A 15,201-nucleotide genomic window follows, 5' to 3' on the forward strand; every position below is an offset into this window, starting at 1 on the left:
GCATTATTTAACAGAAAGGAATAATACTTTTATTTTCTTACTTGCCTTTGCTTGAGAATATTAGAAGATGTTAATTTCAGAGTATATGAAGATCAACCCTTACCGGCTCATTTTGTGATTATTTTTCTAATTCAAAATTGAAAGAAAGGAAACCTGTTATTATTGATGGTGAAATTCAGTTTCTTTTCAAATAGAAAATGATTAGATAAGTATATATGCACACATACATTTATGAAACGTGTGCTTCACAAATGTATATGTGGATATATACCTATCAAATCATTTTCTAATATGAGAAGAAACTTAATTTTATACCTACTAAATTGTATGCCTACTGGGAACCCTGGTGATGTAGTGGTTAAGTGCTACGGCTGCTAACCAAAAGGTCAGCAGTTAGGGTCCGCCAGGGACCCCTTGGAAACTTTGTGGGGCAGTTCTACTTTGCCCTATAGGGTCGCTATGAGTTGGAATCGACTTGACAGCAGTGGGTTTTGGAGATATATATATATATGTATGTTGTGAGTTTTTCATATATAGTAGCCAAACCAAAATTTTTGAAAACTTGTCTACTATTTCCAATTTCTCATAATCTTTTGCTCTTTCTGTTCCAACTTTCCCTCCACCACTAAAAGTAGCATTTTTAAGTTATTGACTATCATACTACTGATAAAGACAACGGGTATTTAAAAATTTTTAGTTGGTTTTCCTTTGGAATTTTGAAACTCTTATACATTGCCTCATTCTTTGTCTTTTTCGGCACTACACTTTCTTTATTTTTCTTCTAACTCTCTTGATAACAGTTTTAGCATTTTCTTTTCAGCTGTTCTGCTAGTACATGACTCTCTTCTAGATCTTTTTTGTTGTTTTTTGCCCACATTCTCAATTTTTAAAAATATTTTGTTGTATTTTTGATGTAAGTTTACATAGCAGGACAGGTTCCCGTTTGACAATTTCCACACAAATTGTTCAGTGACATTAGTTACATTTTTCACAATGTGCCAACATTCTCTGTTTTCTGTTTGTTCCATTTCCAGTACTCTAGTTTCCCTCCCACTTTATCTTCCTTCTCATCTTTGCTATTAAGTAAATGTTGACCTTTTGGTCTCATACAGATTTTTTTTTTAGTAGAACACTGTTCTTAGAGTCAATATCCTTTATTTTGTGTGCCACTCTACTATTTCTGTAAGAGGTAATCTCAGGGGATAATTTTGGTTCAGTGTTTAAACAGTATCTTGGGGAGATAGTCGTAACCAGTCCTTTGGTCTCAACTGGTCCAGATAGTAGGGATTTTTTTAATAAATCAAGTTTTATTGTACATTTTTCTCCCATTCTATTTGGGACCATCTATTATGACCTGGTCAGAATGGTCAGTGGTGTAGTCAGACACCATCTAGTATTTCTGGTCCCAGGATAGATGAGGTCATGGCTCATACACATTATCAGCCTGATAGACTTGTTCCTTCTCTGATGTTTTGGTTACTTTCTTTTGCTTCTGATGAATATAGCCCAATAGTTGTATCTTAAATGGCCACCCACATGCTTTAAAGACACAAGATGCTAATGACTTCGGTAGGATACAGAACATGAACTTTGTGAACTATATATGCCAATTAACTGAGTTGTCCCATAAGACTGTGATCTTAAGCTTTCAAACCTAACAAACCAATCTTGGAAGCTGTTTGGTTATGTCTGAGGAGTATCTGCAGTAGTGTCTTCAATGAATATGTGTGACTGCATACATGTATCTTTATTTACACATGTCTAGAGATCACTTCTTTAATTTTCAGTGAGTCTCATACTCCATTTTAGACATGTTCTTTCAGCTCCAGAGCCATATAGCCAAGTACCTAATACCAATGTTTCATTGTTGTTTTTGTCAGGTGCCTTCATGTTGCTTACAACTCATGCTGACCCTACATACAATGGAACAAAACACTGCCAGGTCCAGTACCATCCTTACACTCATTGCTATGTTTGGGCCCATTGTTGCAGACACTGTGACAATCCATCTCATCGAGAGTCTTCCTCTACTTTACTAAAAAAAAAAAAAAAAAAAAAAATTTTTTTTTTTTTTTTTTACCAAGCAATATGTAATTTTCCAGGAGCTGCTCCCTCCTGATAACATGTCCAAAGTATGTGAGACGAAGTCTTGCCATTCTTGTTTCTAAGGAGCATTTTGGTTGTACATCTTCTAAGACAGATTTGTTGGTTCTTCTGGCAGTCCATTTTTTTTTTTTTCTGGCAGTCCATAGTGTATTCAATATTCTTTACCAACATAATAATTCAAGATCATCAATTCTTCTCCTTTTTCATTCTCCAGCTATTGCAAGATACAAGGCAATTGAAAACACAGTGGTTTGCGTCAGGCACACCTTAGTCCTCAAAGTGACATCTTTGCTTTTCAACACTTTATAGAAGTCTTTTGAAGCAAATTTTCCCAATGTAATAATATATTGATTTCTTGGCTGCTGCTTCCATGGGCATTGATTGTGGATCCAAGTAAAACGAAATTCTTGACAACTTCAATATTTTCCCTTTTTATCATGATGTTGCTTTTTGGTCCACTGTGAGGATTTTTGTATTCTTTATGTTGAGGTGTAATTCATACTGAAGGCTGGGGTCTTTGATCTTCATTAGTAAGTGCTTCAAGTCCTCTTCACTTTCAGCAAGCAAGGTTGTGTTATCTGCATATCACAGGTTGTTAATTAGTCCTCCTCCAATCCTCATGCCACAGTCCTGTTCATATAGTCCAACTTCTTGTATTATTTGTTCAGCATACAAAATGGAAAGTATGGTGAAAGGATAAAACCTTGACACACACCTTTCCTAATTTTAAACCAGGCAATATTCCCTTATTTTCTTCAAACTACTGCCTCTTGGTCAATATACAGATTCCTCCTGACCACAATTAAGTGTTCTGGAATTCCCATTCTTCACAATGTAGTCCATAATTTGTTATGATCCACACAGTCAAATGGCTTTGCATAGTTAATAAAACACACGTAAACATATTTCTCCTTTCTCTGATTTTGGCCAAGAGCCATCTGACATTAGCAATGATATACCTTGTTCCACATCCTCTTCTGAATCTGGCTTGAATTTCTGGCAGTTCCCTGTAGATGTACTGCTGCAACTAGTTTTTAATCTTTTCCCACAGATGTTGTCCATGAACTTAGGGAATCTAGAGCAAACTCTACCATGAATTTAGAGAAAGTTGACTTTTGAATTTCTACTTAAGAGATGAGAGGGGGCCAGACATTATACAGAGAGGTGAGGCTGTAGAAAAGTATTTCGATGACACAGGGTGTGCAACAACTAGAAGTGCAGCTACAGTCACTGAAGGAGAGATAGATTTGTGGGAGACAGAGAAGGAAAAAGCAGGTGAAGGAATTAGAAAGACATTACAAAGAAGTGATTCATGTCACAGAGAGCCTTATAAATCAAACTAATGAGTTTTGAATACATCTGTAATACAGGAAAAATTAAAATATACACAAGAATGATACAATCAGAAGTAGCCTTTTCAAAGGTTCCTTCATCAAAATAGTGATTTAACACGATGGAATGCCATGCAGTGAATACAAAAGAGTCTGATATGAGGGAAAGTTAGTAGAAAATTAATGGAATTCAAAATTAAAAAAAAAAAGCACGTTACAATGTATACATACCCGAGAAAAATGAGGAAATTTAGAGATTTATGTTTATAGGTTTGTATCACTTTGGTTGTGCTATTGATGTGGTGTGGAATTCATAGAAGAGTGGAATTCTTTTGGGGGGAGAATAAGCATTGCTTGGGTTGAAATATATTAAAAGGTTTAATGATATTTGTATGTATGTATGCATCTATACATCCACATATATATTTATCTAATGCATTATTTGTACCATTACTGCAAATAATATCAGCATCCTAGATTTTCATTATCATTATTATAAAGAACACTACCATAATGTATTCTTGAGCACTTTAGATCAATTTTTTAAAAAAACTATAAAGAAAAAATATACACCAGGGCTTCCACTCTGGAGTTACATTTTCAGTCTGATTTCTAGTTAACACATTTATCATCTGTGACTTGAGACAAATTATTTAAATTATTTTTCTCCATTTTCTTATTTGAAATATGGAACCATTTTACCTATATCATAGCATTTTGTCAGAATTAATGATATAATGTATGTAGACTTTTTTAGCACTTTGCCTGAGATTTAATAAGGACACAATGAATGTTAGTCACTGTTACTATTATTGCTAACATTATCATTCTACCCATAATCATTATAACATCATTAGTCTGCAGTTTGCAAAGTAAATTCATATCCTTTATCTGTTTACTCTTAAAAATAGCCCTGGGCTGTAAGTAATATTCTTATTTGTTAATTGAGGCTCAGAGTTTAGGATCTTCCCAAGAGTACATGGCCACATAGTAGTAGAGCCTGGGCATAAACCTAGGTCCTGCTTCAAATCCACTTGTCTTCCCACTTCACCATTGTGTCCCCAAAGGAAGGTGCCTTACCGCAGAGGAAACACTAACCCTGAGGAATCAGATAATTACCTCACCACACTTCAAACGAAACTGAAAATTCATTAATCTTAATGAAAAAGTTGAAACTTTGTGTTTGTTGAGATTAGTTTCCATTAATACGTCCCCATGAAGAAGTTCAGAATCTAATCATTTTAATAAGGCCCCTGGAAACTGCTTAGTAGGGAAGCCCTTTATAGCAATTACTGTAGGGAATTCTGTTTGCAGCGAAGAGTTTTGTAACAAGATCCAGAGAGACACTGTCATCATCAACACTTCAGCAAACTCTGACTGCAGCTTCTCTTCACTCAATGACCAGCAATTATTTAATTAAAAGGAACAGATGAGTAATCGTAGCTCCAGAAAAATAGCACTTAAATTTTTTTTTCCCCATATACACTTAACGTTTGCAGCCTAACTAGAAATAGACTCTTTAACCTAACTCATTTTGTATTACATAATGTGGGTAGGCAATGGGCATTTGGGAACTTCCAAATTATGTGGTGAGATATTGCATATTATTCTGTGCCAAATAATTTAGAAATGTAATCACTGATTAAAGTTCTTCAAATTTTGTGGCAAACTAGCATTTCTATCACAATTAAATGTTTTTGACCTATACTATGACTAGAAAACTATCCTAGAATGCACTAAGGCTGACTTAAAGGATGTTCAATAATTCCCTGAACAAAGAAATTTAAAATAATCAGCAGTTAAATTAAAGGTTTACTCTCACGGAGACAGAATGTAAATATTAAATGTGAAATATGAATGCTAGCAATGCAAGATGACATATTTCATGTCTACAATATTTGGATGGGAGTGGTGGTCTGTACACTGCAATAATTGGTGAAGTCTTACCCACAGCCTGTCAAATAAATGGTTAAGAGATTGACATATTCTCTGTCTCTTACCTGAAAAATTTTTATGACATTGGGCACCTATTCCTTCCTTTCCTGAAACTTATTTTCCTCATGTGCAAATAGAAAATGGAAAAACAAATTATAGATTTAATATTAAAACTTGCAATCAGGGGCTGTTTTCATTGTCAAATGACAATAAAAACACTTAGTATAGTGTCAGTCTTATTATACATATATACATACACACACACATACATACACTGGTTCCCTCTAGCAAATATAGTTTTATTTTCAATAGTGCACATGTGTTTTCAGACAAAAGGATAATCACCGTTGGGAAAAAAGACATTTCCCATGTTTTCTGGATGATATAATGGTTAACCTAAAAGATCCAAGATGAGCGAATATAAAATTATTACACTTAATAAAATTGTATTAACATGGCCAGTTATAAAATACATATGTCAAAAATACAGTGGTCTAACCATGCATCACTATCAGGCACAATAATACTATTGGCCATAATAAAGTAAGCAAGAGTTGAGAATTTTTATAGAACATAGGACAGATATGAAGACACTTAGAAAGTTTACTGAGGGGCATTTAAAAATTCATAAATGATGAAAAAGCATAACACATTTCACAAAGGAATATACCCAATATTTTAAAGATGTTAATTCTACCCCAAAGTTAATTTATAAATATGATACAATGATAAAAGTATAATAAATTAACAATGAGGGTTCTCTTTTGGAAAATAATGGAAAGATTCTAAAATTGTATATATATAATTTATATTTTACATATTTCATAATTATTTTTCATTATATTAGAATTATGGTACATCTTAAAATTAATTTGAGAAAATAATAGACAATTCTTCATATAATTGTAATTTTTTATTGTGGTAAGTATGTATATTACAAAACATTTGATATTTCAACTTTTTTACATGTACAGTTCAGTGACATTAATTACATTCGTCATGTCGCACAACCGTCATCACTCTCCATTTCCAAATTTTTCTGTCACCCTTAACAGAAAGTTAAATGTTACCTTAAGAAATACAATGAACAATATTAAGCTATGTTCATGTTTAAAATAACCTTAACAATGTTATTAAAGCTGAAAAAAAAGAAAAACTCCATTAATGAAATGTGATAGAAATCAGGAAAAAAAAAAAAACTCAGGTTAGTAGGAGTATTTGAAATCATTTCATTATTGCCTTGTTAACACGTACTTGTATTCATATATCAACAAAAGGACACTAGGCTCCATTTTAAGCCATCTTTTCATGTTATAGGTTTCACAGAATCACAAAATTTTTCTTCATGTCTGATCACAGTTTGAGATCTATTTACCTCACCATGCGTTAGTGTCTCCCATCTCCCCAAGAATGTATGCCGTCAGAACAGGGACCCTATCTGAATTTGTGCACTATTGGGTCCCAGGCACATATCATAGTGTTTGGCATATAGTAAGAGCTCAATATTTTGAATAAATGAGAAATAAATGCATTAATCATTGAACAAGGCTCTGGCAATCAGTCAATCATACAGGGAAAAATCAAGGCAACCTTGTAGAATCCTAATTTATTCCATACCCTAAAATATAGATTGATGAAAGAGTTAAATATAAAAATTAAATAAGTAAACAAATAAATAAATAAAACATTCTAGATGGGTATTTGCATAATGTTCTGGGTGGATAAAGTCAGAAGAAAGTCTTTCTTAGAAGCAAGAATGAATACGTTAATAGATGTATTTACATTCATTTAAAAAAATACACTTCTAATTTTTCAAAACATAATAAAATTTTGAGGAGTATATTAAAATGTCAAGATGATTTGCAATATATAACAGCATATTGACATCTTTTAAAATAAAATAGCTGTATAAATCAATAAATAAAACTGAAACAAATGAATGAAAAGACACCAAAAAGCATGAACAATTTAAAAGAAATGTGAATGAGCAATAAATATACAAAAATATCAACTATATTAATGATCACAGAAATATACATAAAAGAGAAAATACACCATTTTTAAATAATCAGCTGGAAAAGTAAAAATTATATATACAGATATATTTCTCTTTTTTAGTACAGAAAAAAATGAATACTTTTACAGCATTGGTGGGTGTCAAATTCCCAAAAACTCCGTGAGAGATCAACTTATTGTTCAACAGTTATTTATTGAGCCTTTAGTTTGTGTCCTGCACTATAGACAAAGCAGTAAAAAAGAGACCAAAACCCTTACCCACATAATAAACAGTAGAGGGAACAAAAAAGCTAACTAAGTGAAAATATTATGTAGTCATAAACAATTTGAAGGAAAAAGTAACTTAGTTAAGGGAGATAGCATTTGTAGTAATTAATGCGTATATAGCAATTATAACATTCTGGCACTATTCTAGCTCTTTACCCTAACTCATTTAATCCTCAAAACAGCACTCGAGGCAGTTACTATTACTATGTCTATTTTAAAGATGGTGAAAACAAGACACAGAGATGTTGTGTGTCTGAACCAAGTTCTCATTGCACAAAATGTCAGATCAGAATCTGGACTCAGACAATCGGATTGCAGTGTTTTTACTTTCACCACCACGAAAGAGTCAGGGGGTAAAGGACCAAACCATGGAGATATGTGAGGAAAGACCACTCCAGATAGACAAAGCTGGTACAAATACCTAAGACCAGCTGGCCAGTATGAGTAGAGGGATGGGTGAGGGGAGGGAGGTTAAGTTAGATGAGAGCAGAAAGCAAACAGGAACAGATAACATTGGGTCTTACAGGCCATTGTAAAGGACTTTGGATTTTTCTCTGGGTGAAATGGGCAAGCATTGCAGAATTCTGTTCAGAGAAGGAAGATCACCAAACTTACTCATAAAAATCATTACTATGGATACTGTGTTAAAAATCATTTGTAGTGGGAAAGGATGAAAATGAAGAACTTAGTTATAAAGTTATTTACATTGAAAAAGGTGGTAGACAAGACCACAAGGCAGTAGTGTAGTTGGTTAAAAAAAAAAAAAAAGCTAGATGAGGATATCTTTAGATGAGGTTATATTGAAGATAGCATCAATCAGTGTTCCTAACAGATTGAAAGGTAGAATATGAGGAAAAGGAATAGAGTGTCATTCTAAGGAATTTAACTGGAACAGACTGAGTTGCCATTGACCGAGCTGAATAGAATGAGAAGGCAGCAAGTTTGAGGTGGGAAGGGACAGAATGTCAACAACTCAATTTTAGACACTAAAATTTGAGACGCTTAGTCCACATCCAAGTAAAGATGACAACAAGGATTTTGCACATGGAAGTCTAGAGTTCAAAGGAGTGTTCTGGGTTGAGGACACACATTGGGAGATACTGGCATATAAAAATTTTTTTTTTTTTAATAGATACTGTTAAAAGCTAAAAGACAGAATAAAATTACAATGAAAAGGAAGATGTGTAAAAAAAAAAAAAAAGAATTGAGCCAGCGGTTTCCCAACATTTAGAGGTGAAGGCAATAAGGAGGAGCCAGCAATGGAGACTGAGAAGGAACAACCAGAGAAGTAGGGGGAAGGAATGCAAGTGAAGAAAGTTAATCAAGAAATAAGTAACTTTTGCAAGTATTGCTGATAGATCAATTAACATGATGATGGAGAATTGATCATCAGTTTATTTCACTGAACCCTCTCTTCACTTATTGACATAGCTAAGTTCCAAAGACGAGGTTGTTGGGCAAAAATTGACATTATGTGAAAACGGAGGATGACCATATCAGATCACAAAATATTATGTGGGACACATATATCCCACTGGACCCAACAGGCAGAAAATGTAAATGAGTGCTGTAAGTCCCACTGGTCACAAAAGGGTGACTGCCAAATGTGTATTGTTAATGAGCAAAATAGACAGTATGTTTTTTACTATCATCTTAAAAGGGAACTGTCAGATAATGAAATAGTTGATAAGTGAGGAGTAGGCGAATAATACGGGGGTAAAAGACTTCTGGAATGATCCAAGAGAAATCAGAGGAGATAAAGTGGAGATAACATGTAAAGACAGCTTTTTCAAGGAGCATTGTCAGAAAAAGGTAATTAAGCAGTAAGCAAAAAGTTTTAAAGTAGTCATATCCTTTTATTCAGCATTTCTGTTTTTTTAGGATTTTACTCTAAAAATACCAGGTCATCTAAACAAATCATGAATAAGAAAATTTATCATAGTATTATTATTCTACGAATTAGGAAAAAAAAATCACATAATATCAAAATATGGACTGCTTATCCATATATTAAAATGCATGTTTAGGAGAGACTATTAAATAGTAGGTTAAACCCTGATACATTGTTGGTGAAAAATGAAGATCATATTCATTAAATTGTTCTATGCTCTATGATCCCAAGTCTAATAAAATACATGAAAAAAAGACAAATTATATACAATCTTAAAGAACAGTTATCTCTAGTGAGTGATTTGTACATAAAAAAATTTTTTTTTTATTTGTACATATTTTATATAATTTTCTTTGTACCAAATGTTATAAATCAGCATACATATAGTTTATTTATTTTCTGGAAATATATTTATACACAGATATGTATATAAAGTGTGTATATATATATGTGTGTGTGTATATACATAATTTTTTCTTTTTTTTACAAAAGAGAATAGAAAAAAATGCTATGTGCCTGTCAAGGTACCTATAGACAGAAGCTGGTTAGTTTTATTGAATCATTTTAGTCAACCAAAAAATAGTTTTAAACATTACTTAATTGTAAATTAATAAGAAAGGGATGGCTTATTCAATCAATAATAAGTGATGGCTTATTCAATCAATAATAGAGGGGTAAATAGCTATTTGGGCAAATATCTAATCACATGTTTGCCTCAGGTCATACAGCAGATTAATATCCTGATTTTATAAAGGTACATCCTAATAGAGCTTGTAGTTTATAAGAAAAATAAACTGTAAACCCTATTAGGATGTAGCTAAAAAATTTGTTATTGTATTAATTGACACATTTAGAAAATAAAATATAAGTAGGTTTGTCTGCCTAGAAACTTAAAACTTATGCATAAAGCGACTCTTGTAGGAGATGGTAGAATCAGGGTTTCAAAATGATACATTCCGTTTGACTCCCTGCTAGGAATTTACATTTCCACCCCAGATATACTGAATCAGAATCTACATTTTAACAAGATCCCCAGGTCTTGTATACATGCATACATAAGGAGCACCTGGGGGTCTTGTTAAAATGTAGATTCTGATTCAGTATATTTTGCTTGGATAGGCAAATTCTCGGCAGGTGGTGAGCCCAAATGAACTGATTTGAAGCCCTAGATAAAACAAATGATTAAGTCAGGATACCTCTCATTAAGATGCTCACAGTGAAGGGAAGGGATGAATGTAAACAAGAGATGCAGTACCTTAGTACATTAGAAGTGGTCGTGACATCTAAATTGTTTGCCCTTTTTTTTTTCTTTTTGCTTCATTTTGTTTATACAAATAGGATTGTACATATATTTAAAAACAAAGACTAGTGGCTCCACGGCGAGGCATTGTAATTCAGATATTGCCTCATGCTACTTTTGTCTTTACAGGATAATCATTTACTTATTAGACCTTTCCAATCACAGCTGGGCCTTGGAGCGTCAATGACCCTGGGACAATCATGTCTGGGGAACATCGAGAATTAATTCTCAAAAGAATAGATAATTCACCACATAAAGGCATATATCACCCATACACATACTCTCACTACCTGAGAGTCATTTGAAAGGAGACCTTTTTGGAAATATTCAAGGGAAGATTTCTTCTAAAATCAGGTGGGTTGACAAGTTCAATCAGTCACAATAGCCCCCCAAACCATCCACGATTTTAACCCATCAAAAATCAAACAGATTACTTTGTCCAGCTCTCTTCCAACTCAATGATGTCTATAAATGGGACTAAATAACCTTCCTAAGATTTGTACTTCCTTCAAAAGGAGAAAATATTTTTTGTCTGTTGATAAAACTCAGAATTCAATTCCTATGGAAAATAACATTTGTGTGTATGAATTGCCTTTCTTTGAGGAGAAAATTTTGATAATTTAAGAGAAAATAGATATCAAGGAGACAGATGAAATTAGTGCTCAAAAATGGGAGATGGTCTTTCAAAAACTTGAAATAAAGAAGTGTATGAGGGTTTTGCTTTTTTTTTTTTTTCTATTATCAATGTAAAGACAAGAAAATGAGTCTGAGTCCAGTGTATGTGCAAAGAAAAGTAACTCAATACCAAAGCTCCCACTAATTATCACAGAAATTCCAAAGTGATATTTGTCATGGAAGCTGCTGTAGGATCAAAGTCAATACATCTCCATGTCTAAAGGTAGACAGATGGTAGCCAAATCAACATGCTCTTACTTGCTCTTTTATTTTCACACCCAGAATGGTGAACTCTATTTCTAAGAGCTGTGTTAAGACATTCTAGAAGACAAGTCAGTTCAACAGTTCCATTCTAACACGTCGCTCACACAGTGGGTGCTGGCTCCATCAAGAAGAAAATAAATATCAGTGGGAGGGGAGAAGAAATGTTGTCTTGTTAGGTTTCCTGTGCGTATGTATTTTTAAGTATGTATGTGCATATGTGTGTGCATATGTCTGTGTGTGTTTGTGCTTTTTTGTTTGTTTGAGAATCCATTAGTTATCAGTTACAGTGCTAAACCTGGCTTAATAGAGGACGAAAAGAACATCAAAAAGACAGAGTATTTGACTGAACCTAAAAAAAAAAGAGGTTTCTTCTCAGTACTTAATATATTTTGGGAGGAAACATAGATTGGTCTTCCTATTTTATATACTGTTATAACTTTGTAATTTGATATGGTGAGAATATCTTACCTTATTTACTCCCAAAATAAAGTTAGCTTCCTAAGCTTCAGACGTGGAAAGGGGAATAGAACTCCCGATAACCTCACCACGCAGGTTGTGAAAACCATATGCACGTTATATACATAAGACTGAGATAAATTAATTCTCATGGTTGAGATAGGAATGGGAGGGCACTGAGAGAAGATCTGAGGGGGCTCCATGAACAAAGAGGCAACTGGTGGAGGACATGTCTTTTTACTTTCTATCAACCCAGAGTTCAAAGAAATGACTTTTATCACCCACAGAAACACTGCTCTTATGTTGTGGCTCTAGCTCTTTTCCCTGCATTCTCCTTTACAAGACCTAGATGGCAGATTGAACAGCCTGGACCCTTAAGCAAAAACCGAAAGTCTATACTGATATATTCACAATTGTGAGCATAAAGGCTATTGCTTTAACAATAACTTTCCAAAGTCATAAGACAAGAGTGTTACTGCCTAAAAATGAATTGTTCTTTTTTCCATAAAAGAGATTATAAAAACAGGAATTTAGGTGTTGTTTTCATTGAAAATTAACCACAGGTTTCTAATTTCTAATTATAAATTTTGAATTTTTACAGTAATTTAAATGGAATGCCATGGCTTATTTAGAGAAGTAAGCCTTTTAATATACATACATATATATAATATTCTAGCCCTGCTGACAATTTTATACTTTTAATTTTAGAAAGCAATATTTGGAAATAAAGTAGTCACATATAAATTCAAAATGCACCCAAATATTCAAGTAGAAATATTTAACTACTCCTTTTGTTTTTCCCATTGAGTATCTTGCTTTAGTAGATTAAGGTTCTGCTCTACTGCGGGGAAAATAAGAAAGGGCAAAAAAAGGAAATTTTTCCTGTTTCAGTATAATTTAAAACTATCTGAATTTTAAAAAGTAAATATTCTTTGTTGTTGTTAGGTGCTGTTGAGTCTGTTCTGACTCATGGTGACCCCTGTGAATGAAACACTGCCTGATACTTTACAAACATATAAAGCTTTTTTTTTTTTAACTTTACTTTTTTTTTTTTTTTTTACTATGTAGCCTTTGATTTATTTTTTTCTTTTTTCCTATTAGGACTTTAATTTTGGCTTCGTACATATATAAATAGACAGGGTGTACAGTTTGAAATGGACTGTGTTGGTGTGTTCTGTTAACCTATATCAGTGAACAATGTCATTTCAAAAGCCAAAGAAAGGCACAATATTTGACATCAGATCACAATTTCTGGTCCCAATAATTCCTCTCTTGCCCCATCTTCTTCTTCTCCCCCAATCCCAGCAGATGCAAGACTGGAAAAAATGGCTGAAGGGAATAGCACCAGGGTGACTGAATTCATTCTTTTGGGTTTTTCAGTTTACAGAGAGATCAAAATTATTCTCTTTCTGCTCATCTTAGTGGCATACACTCTAACTTTGTTAGGGAACTTTGGAATGATTTCATTAATCTGGTTGGATTCGCGACTTCACACACCTATGTACTTTTTTCTTAGTAATCTGGCCTTTGTGGACTTTTGCTACTCCTCATCAATAGCCCCCAAATTCCTGGAGACTCTTCTGACCAACCACAGATCTATATCTTTCTATGCGTGTGCAACACAACTGGGATTTTTCCTGAACTTCTTGATTTCAGAGATGTTCCTCCTTGCTGTCATGGCTTATGACCGCTATGTGGCCATCTGCAGTCCTCTTCTCTACATGGTAGTCATGTCCCAAAAGGTGTGTATGCAGCTGGTATTGGCTCCCTACTTATACAGCTTTTCTGTTGCTTTGCTCCACACAGTTGTTACTTTCCGACTGATTTATTGTGGCCCCAATATCATCAATCACTTCTATTGTGATGATGTCCCATTAATGGTCCTTGCCTGCTCAGACACTAGCCTCAAAGAGATTCTGATTTTCATCTTCGCTGGATTCAACATGATCAGCTCTTTGACTACTGTCCTTATTTCTTACTTGTACATTGTGGCTGCCATCTTGAGAATCCAGTCCACAGAAGGAAGGTGCAAAGCGTTCTCAACTTGTGCCTCTCATCTCACCGCAGTGACTATATTCTACGGGACTCTGATTTTCATGTATCTGCAGCCAAAATCAAATTATTCCCTTGACACAGACAAAATGGCTTCTGTTTTCTACACAATAGTCATTCCTATGCTGAACCCTAAGATCTACAGCTTGAGGAACCAAGAGGTAAAGAATGCCCTGTGGAAAGCCATTGAAAAATGTTATGTCTTGTCTCTAACAAATTTAAAAAGATAATTTCCATACTTGGAACAATACCACGTACAAATGCATTGTTTTTTATAAATATTTTGTTGAAGTAAATTTCCTTTTTTCCCCCTTAATGAGTAAAATTCCTTTGTACTAAGTTCTATTTTCCATCCAACCTGTAATAAAATGTTATGTATAAAGGAGTAGGATTAAGGCTTTCAACAAATTAATACTAGTTCCGTATGGGACCTTGATATATATGACCTGTATTCTTATGCCATCAATACAAGATTCAAGGGCCCTTCATAAGATTTTTTTTTTCTATTTATTATTTAATGAAGGATCTGAGGGAGCAATGAAGTAGATGAAGTGAATTTCTTGTCCACACCTATGGCATATTTCATGCAATAGTCTGCTCCTTAGCTGTACCTGACTGTTAATTATCATTCTTTGCTCTGCCTCTGACCACTAACAGGCCTGCTACTGGTCACTCCCTGAAATTACATGATTACCATGTCCTTTGGAAAGATGTTATTTCTACTACACAGATTTTGAAATTCCAGGCACCCTTTTGGTATCCTAACACAATCAAGAATGTATACCTATTTTTATATTCCCTAAGCAATGCTATCGGTTCCAACGGTTTTTGGAAGGTTTGAGAATATGAGGAAAATATAGTAGAGTTGGAGGAATGAAAAGCTGGTTTAAAACGAAGTGATAAATATG

General features: G+C 33.9%; 1 protein-coding gene across 1 annotated transcript; it reads left to right on the top strand.

Annotated features, from left to right (window-relative positions):
* The first annotated feature begins 13,325 nt into the window (after positions 1–13,325).
* On the top strand, positions 13,326–14,523 carry LOC135231917 (olfactory receptor 8U3-like). Its single transcript, XM_064289134.1, has one exon. The coding sequence runs from the start codon at positions 13,567–13,569 to the stop codon at positions 14,521–14,523; it is 957 nt and encodes a 318-aa protein (XP_064145204.1). The 5' UTR covers positions 13,326–13,566.
* The last annotated feature ends 678 nt before the right edge of the window (positions 14,524–15,201 follow it).

Source organism: Loxodonta africana, chromosome 7 (genome assembly GCF_030014295.1).
Source record: "Loxodonta africana isolate mLoxAfr1 chromosome 7, mLoxAfr1.hap2, whole genome shotgun sequence".
NCBI lineage: Eukaryota > Metazoa > Chordata > Mammalia > Proboscidea > Elephantidae > Loxodonta > Loxodonta africana.

Bases quoted from the DNA above. Each gene is read 5' to 3' on its own strand.
- LOC135231917 (XM_064289134.1), top strand. From the start codon at position 13,567: ATGGCTGAAGGGAATAGCACCAGGGTGACTGAATTCATTCTTTTGGGT.